This window comes from Chrysochloris asiatica, unplaced genomic scaffold, assembly GCF_000296735.1.
Source record: "Chrysochloris asiatica unplaced genomic scaffold, ChrAsi1.0 scaffold00138, whole genome shotgun sequence".
Classification (NCBI taxonomy): Eukaryota; Metazoa; Chordata; class Mammalia; order Afrosoricida; family Chrysochloridae; genus Chrysochloris; species Chrysochloris asiatica.
In genome coordinates, this window is record NW_006408656.1 from 2,967,685 (window position 1) to 2,979,312 (window position 11,628).

The 11,628-nt window shown below is 48.2% G+C and overlaps 1 protein-coding gene across 1 annotated transcript; it reads right to left on the reverse strand.

Annotated features, from left to right (window-relative positions):
• Window positions 1-774: 774 nt before the first annotated feature.
• SOAT2 (sterol O-acyltransferase 2) lies at window positions 775-10,692 on the reverse strand. The gene is made up of 15 exons (XM_006870125.1): window positions 10,557-10,692; window positions 10,074-10,129; window positions 9,424-9,560; window positions 9,001-9,060; window positions 8,547-8,654; window positions 6,026-6,302; window positions 5,553-5,616; window positions 4,998-5,082; window positions 4,484-4,529; window positions 4,149-4,278; window positions 2,972-3,069; window positions 2,499-2,597; window positions 1,658-1,793; window positions 1,057-1,202; window positions 775-825 (listed from the first exon to the last, which is right to left on the reverse strand). Exons 1-15 carry the CDS (start codon window positions 10,690-10,692, stop codon window positions 775-777), a joined length of 1,629 nt encoding a protein of 542 aa, XP_006870187.1.
• Between the last annotated feature and the right edge of the window lie 936 nt (window positions 10,693-11,628).

An 11,628-nucleotide genomic window follows, 5' to 3' on the forward strand; every position in this document is an offset into this window, starting at 1 on the left:
GGGGTTTGGAATGTGAACTGGGAAAGGAGTAGCATAGATGGAAGAAGGAGGACTGGTGGCAGAATGGTTAAGCACGCAGCTGCTAACTGAAAGGTTAGTAGTTTGAATCCACCAGCTACTTTGAAGGACAAAGATGTGGCAGTCTGCTTCCATTACAGCCTTGGAGACCCTCTGGGGCAGTTTTCTTCTGTCCTAGAGGGTCAGTACGACTCAGAATCCACTGGACTGTGTACAACAGCAACAGAGGTGGGAAAGTGGGTGAGGCCAGGTTTTTGGGAGAAGGCAAGGTAGGTTGTTAGCCAAGACTCCTATTCCCTCTCACCATAAAAGTCTTGCATTCATAAATACAGCTTCTCAGTAGTGGCTGTCACAAAAGGGCCTTCAATAAATGAATGAATGAGGAAATTAATGAATAAAAAAGGAAACAAAGTTTATTTATGGAAAGGAACAAACACAGAGTCAAAAAACTAACCCTTCTAGAACCTTGATGGCCCAAATCCCTCCAAGAGCCCCCATATTCACCAAGTCTGTTAGGCTCCTCAAGTCTCCTGAAATCTGCACAGCCATGGGGTGGGAGTGCTTTATGCCTAGTCCATGGGATGGGGGCTCAGCTGCCTATAGGTCCCTGGAATCTCTTAGTTGGGGTCATGTATTCCAGGTCCCCTTGATACACAGCCAGGTCTGAAAGTGCACACAGAGGAGCCCCTGGTCCCAGGCTTTGCAGGCAGAGAAGAACTTGGTGGGGTCATCTGGGCAATGAGGGTGCCCTGACCTCTAGGTATGGCAGGACCAAGATCGAGGTGTCACCAGTCCCCAGAAGGTTGTCTGTGCAGAGGGAGGTGGGTGGTTGTGAATGAGGTCCCTCCCGGTACCCACCAAATACATCCAAGACATGGGAGCCCATTACCCCCACTCTAGGGCTTACCCTGGTGCCAGACCATGGCTGTTGAATTGAGGAGCAGTGGGGAGCAGTAGGGAGCTGATGTTGGGAAGGGGAAGTATAGCCTTTTGGATGGGAAGTTGGGTGAGGGGCCTGGCATCATCGTGGTCTCTCACCTGTGGCAGGGGGCAATGCCGCCGTGCATACCACTCCTGGCAGTAAAGGCTGACCTGGATGCCCTGGCCCAGAAAGAGCAGGGTCCACATTAGCACGTTCCATGCTGGGCCCGTGTGCTGGTCATGCATCATGAAGTTCAGCAGCCCTGGAACAATAGGGAACAAGCGGTCACCCCAGCTCCTGGTACTTTTGTCTTATCTCCCTGGCTTCCCTCCCATCTCAGAAGGGAAGAGATGGAACAGGAAGTCCATGTAAGGAAAGATCTGGAACCCAGTACCAGAAACCCATGGGGATTTCAAGTGACTCATGTAAAATCAGGATTCTTCAGTTTAGATTTTAATATCTGTATCTCATACTGTACCTACTGATTTTTCTCCCTTTGTCTCCTTCCAACCAGAAAACCTTCTCCCACATCCTCCAGGATGTCCCCAGCTGCCTCCCAATGATTCCTGCCCTCTACTCCCAAGTCCCTCCTCACTCCAGTTCTCATACTCAGCAGCCTTCCCTCCTGTCCCAGGTGTGTGAGATCTCCAGAATCAGGGCCTAGGCTTCCTCTTTTTAGATGGCTCCCCTACACTGCCACGCAGAGGCCAAACTCACCTCCAAAGACCAGGAAGAGCATCAGCATGACAGGGTAGAAGAATCCCAGGACGAAGCAGAAAATGTACTCATGGACTATCGCGGACACCAGGAACACACCAAACATGGCTGCCTTTCGTGCCCGGCCACCAATGAGCTGGCAAGGGTGAGAGGAGGGGACAGTTAACTCTCCCTTACATCCTTTTTCAGAGAACCTCCTCTTTAAAGAAGCCAGGATGGAGTATGGCACAATGGAAAGAATATGGGATGTGAAGGTAGAAGGATTAGAGTCAGTTGTATTTAAGACTATTTTACTAACCCACTATGCTTTATTTGCAATTTTTAAATGGGGATTATTAGAGTAGTTCCGAGGGTTACTGTGCAGAGTAATGTATGTGGAAACCATCGCTATGTGAAAATTGCTATATGCATGCCCCTTAGAAAAGTTAACTAACTAAATAAACCCACTGCCATGGAGTGTGTTCTGACTCATAGTGACCCCATAAAGACAGAGTAGAACTGCTCTTTAGGGTTTTCAAGATTGTAAATCTTTATGGGAACATCTTTCTTCCACAGAGCAGCTGATAGGTTTGAACTGCTGACCTTTCAGTTAGCAGCCCAATATTTAATTCACTGTGGAACCAGGGCTCCTTTAGAAGACAAAGGAGGGGGGGAAATGCCCTGAGGAAGGAGCAGAATTAAGGATAAGGAGGGAAAGAAGCTAGATAATGAGGACTTTCTGCCCATTGGGTTGGATAGAATAGGGGCAGATGGAAGTCAAAGGGATCTTTACTCTGTAAAAGGTAGGAGGTGCAGGGGGTGAGAAGGAAGTGGCAGCTGAGGGAGTGTGTGGAGTCCATACCCACAGCCCATCCTGATATACATAGCTGTACAGCCAGTCATGCACTACCACATTCCAAGTGCGGTAGTAGTTGGAGAAGGATGTTGAGTTCCACCAGTCCTGGAGAAGGAGTGGGATGGGAAGGGAAGAATGAGCATCAGGGCCTGTCTCTTTCCAGGTGCATCTTCTTGTCCCTGCTCCCTCTGCCTGCACTCCGCCCTAACGTTCTCCCAGAAGGGCCACCCTCTCAACACCTTCCTCAGGATCTGGGGTCCCTGTCTTCCTTCTAGTCAGCTGAGGCTCAGAATAAAAAGAGTCCTAATACAATCCACATAGATGCATTGATCCTGCCTGGTGGCATTATTACCACACACAGAAGGAGCAAATGTCTCATTGTGGGAGATTGACGGACAGTTGACTTAACTATAGACCTAGGCACCATTCTTCCCAAATCCCTGCCTCCAGCACTCCACTGTCCAAGGCCCAGGCCTCACCCGGTAGAACATTCTGTCTCCAAATCGCAACATCTCTGCGAAGGCATTGAGCCAGCAATGGAGGAAGGCAAAGAAGATGAGCAGCAGCATGAAGATGCCTAGCAGGTTGGGGCAAAGAGCTGCAGGTCAGGTTGGCCTACTGGACTGTACAAGCAGCTCTGATGTGGCTGTGAGGCGCCTCCACCCAGCAACCAGGGACCCATCTCATAGCAATCATTTGCTGTGAATTCACTAATTCATGTATTCATTAATTCATCCATTTGCTCATAAACATTTATTTGGCAGATGCTTCAGATACAGAGGTGAATCTCAAAGACCCTGGCCATTGGGCTTTTACAGAGTGGTTATAAGAGGAAGGAGAGAGCTATGTCCAACCACACATCAGGGTCAAATATAATAGAGTTGAGTACTGTGGTCATTGATGTCCTTGGGAATGCAGAGCAAGAAATGGGTCATGGTAGATGAGGGCTAAAGGAAAGAGTGTGTACTAGAGAAGGGGGTATTTCGGTCATGAGCCTCCAAGGAGAAGCTGAATTGCATGGATAGAAAATGGGGAAAGGCATTCCAATCTGAGGGACAAGTATGAACAAAGGCCTGGAGGCATGAAAGTGCATGTCTTTCAGGGAATCGGGGGGATGAGTTGGTTAGGCTGAGATGATAGTCTGGGCCTATGTGAGGAGAGTGCCAGACCAAGGATTCAAATCTAATCTGGAAGTGCCTGCAAAATAGAATCACTGGGGTTTTTGAAACAGATGGTGTTATTGTTAAGTGCTGTCGAGTTGGTTCTGGCCTATAATGACCCTGTATAGCGTTTCCAAGGAGCAGATGGTGAGCTGGATCACCAACCTTACAGTTCAAACCGACTTTGCAGTCCAGTGCATTAACCCACAGCACCACACCAGGGGAGTGATTAATCTGGTGTTGGGACATGCACCCAGGCAATAGGGTCAGGGAAGTTAGGAAAGATTTGGGTGGCAAGGAGAAAAGTTAGGAGGCTGATGAGGAAAGGTGGAGGGTATGGTAATTTGAACTGAGATCATGGCAGGCAATGAGGATGAATAATTGGAGGGAGACCATGTTGAAACTGATCAAAGGGAGAGAGTGAGTGAAGCAGGACTTCCTTGATGAGCCTCCCTGAGGGAGAGGCCTTCTCCAGCCCTGCTTTTATTGGGCTTACCTGGCAATGTGGCATGCAGAACAGAGAGCATCAGGGCACGGGGGCTGAAGGGCTCCCGGCTCATGTTAGCAAAGACAGGAACACAAAGGCGGCTCAGGATGAAGCAGGCATATAATATGCAGCCCAGGGCCTACAGAGGGAGCGGGGTAACACAGAACTTTGTGAGGGGCACCAACAGCTGCTCCCTTACCCTATAATTAGACCTGTAGCCCAATATCTGGCTCCTCTTCCCTTAACACCACCCTCCTTGCTCCTCCCAGACCTTCCCACCTCACTCCCAGAAACATCCTTAGCCACCATGAACGGTGGTCCACCCTTCTACCCCACCTTCTGACCTGGGCAAAGTTCTTGGCCACATAATTCCACCTGATGTGAGGTGTCCTGCAGCAGCAATGAGGATAGTATGTTTCTCATCCTTTTATTTTGTTCCCTGCTCTGGGGCCATCTCTCCCCAGCTCCCTCAATTGCTCAGGCCTGGAAGGATTATCTGGGGTTGTGGGGTACTTTGGCCTTTCATAACAGAAATGACAACTGGATTTGTACGTTGGGTGTCAACTAGGGAGACCAACCATTCCAGTTTGCTTTGAAAGAGAGGCTTCCTGGGACATAATCTTCAGTGCTAAAACTGGGACAGTTTTGAACAAACCAGGACAGTCAATCACCCCAGTGCCACCATAGGCTGAGCAAGGAGAAGGGTAGACCACCTGACACTTACTTCTCATCCTTATTATGGGATACTTCCTGAGAAAGCAGTCAGTGTCAGATGAGACAAGGACCTCAAGAAGCATAGCATAGAAGGGAAAGGTCTCCCATGGGCCTGGCATTCGGGGAAGGGGTGGAGGGTCTTACCTGGGATAAATCTCCCTGTAGATGAGTGTAGGGCAGAAGAGGAAGTAGAGGTAGCTGGAGAAGCTGGGGGCCCTGATCTCCTCACCTGGACAGGGGGAGTGGAACGGGTGGGTCAGTGGAGAGGGCAGGGCGAAAGGGCAGAGGTGAGGGGGTTGTTTGGGAAGGGCAGTGGAGAGCTGCCTAGGACAGAGATGTAGAGGAGAGTGGCTGAAGGACTCCATATAGAGTCTGGGTATGGGCAGAAGCTGAAGCGTCCCTTTAACACCCCTTCTTTTGCTTCCGTTTCAGGAGCCCCTCATTTCTGTGGAGGCTTCATTTGACGTCCACAAGTTCCACCACCATTGTCCTTCTCCTTCTATCCTGATTCCCTAATAGAAGGTGCCAAAGTCCTGCGTAACATTCACAGGGTTGGTCCTGAGAATGTCCAAGGACGAGGCCTACAGAGCCTAACTGACGGCCAGAACTGTGCCCAGTGGACAAGATGAACTTAGAAAGGCAGACTTCATTCAATCAGCCAAGAAGACTGAGGACAGCAGGGCCAGCTGAAGGGCTCACCTCCTCTAAGGACTCCAGGCACAGCCTCTCTCAGGAATGAGTAGCTTTTCATTAGGAGTCGTACCTGATACGGAAGTGAAAGGCAGATCAAGTTGCTGTGTGACTTTGAGCAAATCATTTAACCCCTCTGTGCTCTGGTTTACAGGAGAGAGGGAGACAGACTGTAAGAACTATATGCCCAGATCTCATGATTAATAATATTTTTGTTGGATTGCCTTATAGTCCAACAAACACAGCTGCTGGAAAGAGTGAGGGTAAAGGGGGACAAAAATAGGCAAGGCCCATTTCATTTGTATTTCCTTGGAACTGGTAGGTTCCCGCAAGTCCTTAGCAACGGGCTCAGCGCCTTGTAACTAGTTCCGCCCCTGTCACTGCTGCCTCAAGTGCCCTTCCTCAAATGGACTCCGCCCCTCTTTCCGGGAACGTCCTCTGAAGAAATGACACCGCCCATTCCCCTTTCGCTCAACCCTTACCTGTTCGAAGACTAGGACACAGCGAGAGGCCGGGGGGAGGTGATGCTCCACCGCCACATGGACTGGGAGGACACCGAGCACCATGATGTGGATGGCCAACAGCGTGCAGCCCAGGCCCGCCCCCAGGGTCCAGACGCCCCCAGCCCGGGGTCTCGCCCAAAGCCGCAGGGCCTGGTAGGGCACCAGCAATGTGGACAGGAACATGGGGACCCACGTCACCAGAGCCAAGGGTAGCTGTCCGAAGCTGAAGATGAGTAGATCAAATTCCAGCAGTAGCCTTAGAGTGGGGGAAGGTGAGACAAAGCAGATAAAAATGTAGTCCATCCGTGTCTCTATCCTGTTTAGTCAGAGCCCTTCAAGGGTAAACTGAGGTATCCTGAGAAGACTGTGTCTTCAGATCCCTCTGGGAATTTTGTGTGTTGTAGAAAGGTCCAGTATTCTGTATACTACAGGTGTTAGAATATGAATGATTTCACTTTTAACTTGGATTATGCTAGTTTTGTAACTTTGGAGTATCTGCAGTTATAAACTAGAGCTAATGGAGTTCAAGAAATCCTAGTGTGGCATTGTGGGATAAAGCATTGAACTCTAGGTCGGTTTGAACCACAAGGTCGGCGGTTCAAACTCACTCTAGGTCAGTTTGAGCCACTCCTTGGAAACCCTATACAAGGTTTGAGGAACAAACTCAATGGCACTTAACAACAACAACAATGGAGTTCAGGTTGTCCACTTTTTTGTTTGTTTAGGTTAAGAGCCTATGGTTTGTAACAGTGAAAAATTGGAAACAGCCTTAATGTTTACTCATACAGAACTAGATGAACAAAATGGTGATTCAGTGGTAGAATTGACTTCCATGTGAGGCCTGAATTCAATTCCTGGCCGATATACCTCATACCCAGTCAGTAGAGGTCCACGTGGTGCTATGCTGCTACACAGGTTCCAGACAAGTTTCCAGATTAAGACACACTAAGAAGAAATGCCTATTTACATCTGAAAATCAGCCAATGAAAACCCTAGGGATAAAGCTGTCTGATCCACAACCATCAGTGTTGCCATGAGACTTGGCCAACTCTATGGCATCTAACAACATAGCAACAGATGAACAAAATACGGTGCTTCTATCTTCTGCAGCCAATATAGTGGAAATACAGTTCTCTGTGCTGACTTGGAAAGATCTCTAAGATATGTTGCTAGTGGGTGAAAACAAATGGCAAGACAAATGTATACTATCTTATTTATATAAAAACCTTACAAAATGCATATCTTTGGTTCCATGTGAACACATGGAAAATGGTTAGGATGGAAACTCTCAAAATTGTGACTAAGATGCCCTGACCCAAGCCATGGTATGTTCAATAGCTTCATATGCATGTGAAAGTTGGACAGTGAATAAGGAAGACTGTGAAAGAATTAATACATTTGAGTTATAGTGTTGGAGGAGAATACTCAAAGTACCATGGACCACCAAAAGAACACACAAATCTGTGTTGGAAGTACAGGCAGAGTGCTCCTTGGAAGCCAGGATGGCGATACTTCATTTCTCAGACTTCGGACATATTATCAGGAGGGACCTGTCCTTGGAGAAGGACATCGTGCTTGGTAAAGTAGAGGGTTAGTGAAAAAGAGGAAGACACCCAATGAAATGGATTGGCACAGTTGCAGCAGCAATGAGCTCAAGCTTAACAATGATTGTGAGGATGACACAGGCCCAGGCAGTGTTTCATTCTGTTGTACATAAGGTCACTATGAGTCAGAACCAACTAAGTGACACCTAACAACAAGGAAGCAGTTTGAGATTAAAAGGGTGATCAATACAGATTGTCATTTTATGTATACTTGAACTTTTTGCTATGAGATTTTATATTCATCATACTCATACAATTTACAATTAGAAAAAAATATTTTATCAAAAGGAAGTGCTGATGCTAACCCTGTAGGTCACTGGTCCTCTTCCTCGAACTGTTTCTTAAGTCCTACTATAAGGATCCCTGGTGGCAAAATGGTTAAAGCACCCTGCTGCTAACCAAAAGGTCAGTGGTTCAAATCCACTAGTTGCTCCCCAGGAAAAAAGACCTGGTGATCTGCTGCCATACAGATATCAACCTAGGAAACCCAACGGAACAGTTGTAGTCTGTGCTATAAGGTTGCTGTGAATCAGAATCTGAACTCATAACAACAAGCCCTACTATGGGGTGAGGTAGGAGACATGCAAATATAGGCCCCCCAGGGGTATACAATTTATTTATTTCCCCATCTTAGTAACAAGGTCCTCTGAGACACATCTCTTATGTAGGGATGCTCTGTGAGGGACCCTACCTCAAGACAAGATCCCTATTGAGAAGCCCTTGAGAGACAACAGGGTGTCCTCAGAAGGACTCCAAGGTGAGTTTCAGATGGCAATGTTGTTGGAAGGTCTGAGTGATGCTGATGTGTGCCCACTAATCAAAAGGGCCAGTGGCAAGTGGTACCCAGGGGACCTGGATCTGATCTGTGTGCCTCTCCAGGTGGGAAGGGAGCCTACCTGCCCTCATCAATGAAGTCGATGGCCAGGGTGCTGATGATGAAGACACATAGGCCGGCGATGAACATGTGGTAAATGGTGCGGAAATGTTGCACCTCCATCAGCTCACTGGAGGGACAGGGACCCACATGTCAGTGTGAGTAGGATCCTCAAGGGTGTCAGACACTAGATACATGAGGGCATGGAGCCTAATGATTTGGAACTTCCAGCCAAGGACTAGGATGTGGCTGGGGCATCTATTCAAAGTCTTTGCCAGCCCATACAATTCTCTTCCTGGTGGGCTTTCTTCCATAGTCATGCCCAGGGCAATTGGGGAAAGTGAACCTTAGAAACCCTTTCCAAGTCCTTTCTTAAACCACCTAACACCTGGGGATGAGAAATGAGATATCTTGGATCCCCGGCTGAAGCCCTTCCTTTCCCTTCTTTATCCATTCCATCTTTACCCCTGACTTACTCAAGCAGGGACTTGCGGATGATGAAAACTTTCCGTTTCCCAACGGCTGACTCCTTGGTCCTGAATTGAGATGGTTGTACTGGGTCACAACCCAAAGGAAAAAGGCAGTGGGCAGAGGGCAGGGTCATGGAGAAGGTCAATACATGGGAGTCAAAGGCTCCCATGTATTGTAATAGGAGAAGTAATAGGAGAAGGTCAGAGCCAGTACCATGATAGAGCAAGTGACCACTGGCAGAGAAAGGCTCAGAAGGTAGAGGTCAGGGTCATAAACATGGGGTAATAAGGGAAAAAAAGGGAGATTAAAGTCAGACTCACTGCTAAGGCTGACAAAGGGCACATGAGATGACATTTATGAATCATGACCCTTACGCTGGAGGGGCCACGCCAGTGATTCCCCAGCTTCCTGACTCCTCAGACTCTTACTTGCTCAAGGAATTTGGAGGAATGGAGAGCAGGGGCCCACCCTGTGGCGGATAGGATTGTACAGCCTCCCACACGGCTCGATCCAAAAGCTCCATCAGCTGTCCCTGAGCTTGCTCCAGCAACTGTGTCTTCATAGCCTATAAGACAAAGCCAAGGAAGTGCCGACCACCCCTCGTTCAGCCAGCCATCCTCTGCTTCCCCAAACATTGACTGAGATTTTCTGGGCTGGGCACAGTACTACCATATTCCATGGCATAAAGATGAATAAGCTATGGCTTCTGCTCAGAGAGTTTCTCTCTTTTTAGCCCCAGGGCAACAGCAAAGACCCAGGAATGATAGGGGTGCAAGGTTTCCATTCCCTGGGCCTGAAATCCAACCAACTTTATATTTCTGAGCCCTCACTTACTTAGAAATGACCCACAGCCTCTCTCACCTGACCTCTACTTTTACTTACAGAGAAAGATTCTCTGTTTACTGGTTGACTTTGGTCCCTGCCTTGAGAACCTGGGTTCTAAATTCCTCCATCTTAATCCTTAATTCTAATCTCATCTTTGAACTCAAAAACAAGTTGCCTTTATCTCCAAACTGGTCCTCACTCCCTCCACTCCAAGATCTGTCCATCTTGACCTCTGGTCTCTGATGCTTCTCACCTCCATGTGTCGAGTCCATTGAACCAAGTCTGGGGCTTTGTGCGTCTCAGTGCTTCCTAGGAGGAGGGGTCAAAGGGCACACTTAAGGGAGAAGAATTAGGATTAGGCTGTTTCTTGTAGACCCAGAGGCATCTTCTATTCAGGAAATGTAAACTGTTTGCTCAGCAACACCCACACCCAACCAGTTCATATCTGGTAACATGGGTAGGGCAATCAGAAGGAGAAGTTCTTTTTGCAGGGGATGAGGGAGGGGACCATTATTGAAAACAGGGCACCTAGGGAACAGGAAACTACTTCATTTACCCTTTGAGGATAAAGGATCAGAAACGTAAAGCAAGGCCACAATTCTGAGTAACTCTTTTTGTCTCTCTCTACAGCTGGGCTATTTGGGGCAAATGAGGATCTGCCTTCCCTCATCTCCAAAGTCAGCAGGAAGGGTTGAAGCTAGATAGTAGAAAGTTTCTCTCAACAATGCATCCTCACCTCCAACCCCACCTAAGCTTTCTGTAACTGCCCCCTCCCACCGCCCCCAGGGGGGCTCACCTTCTTCCGAGGGTCGGTGCTCTGGCTTTCCTTCCAGCCCTTCTCTCCTACGGAAACAGGGCCCACTTGCCTCCATGATATGAGTCATAAGTGGGTAGCAGGCAGCCGTTGTCCGTGCTTCCTCCTTCTCTTCACTGCCCCACGAGCTTGGCTGACAGCGCCAAAGACTAAAGTCCTTTTAGGAGCAGGACAGGTTATCTGATCCAGAGGGCAGCGCTCAGCTACAGGCTGTCCAAAGGCTGTCACATCCCCTCAACACCCACCACTCCTGCTCCCAGAGACCCAGCTCCAAGAGTGCTCTCCCTCCTACAGGAATGGTGGCTGCGTACATGAGGGACTTTGCCTCTCCGAGGCTTATCACTAGCACAGTGCACCTTCCGGCCTTTCTGGATGCAGGCTGAAGGTCGGAGAGGAGTCAGGCCATCTTCAGGTATCAGTGCATTCAGCTCCCCAGCCCATGAGATAAGATGTGTGAATATCAGCTTGCAGACATTAGATGTGTGTAATTAATATTCTGATGGGGTTGGCACCCAGGACTTTTGTGGGCTGAAAGCCCCTGTTAGCTTTGGTTCATATGTAGGCAGAAAGGAGATAAAGCAAACACTTATTTAGCACCTATGGAATGCTAGCTCTTGTCACCTATGAAAAAAACAGATTCACATCAAATTTTCCCTCTGTTATTTACTAGAAAACTTTTTAAGTCACAGTTTTCTCCTTTGAAATGTGGGTGCAAAAATCTTTTACTTCGGTTTTTGTGAGCACAAAATGAAGCAGTCCAGGTAAAAACACGTGGTCAAGGCCTCGCCCATGGGAGGCAGCCCAAACTTTTTAAGCCACAATTTCCTCCTCTGAAAAAATGGGTGCATTTTTTAGAGCTCTACTTCAAAAGGTTATTGGAAGCACAAAATGTCCAGGTAAAAGCATGTGGTCAGGGCCTGGCCCGTGGGAGGAGTTTGAGAAATCTTAATTTCCTTCGTACTTTAGTAGGAAATGGCAGCATGGTAAGGGAGTT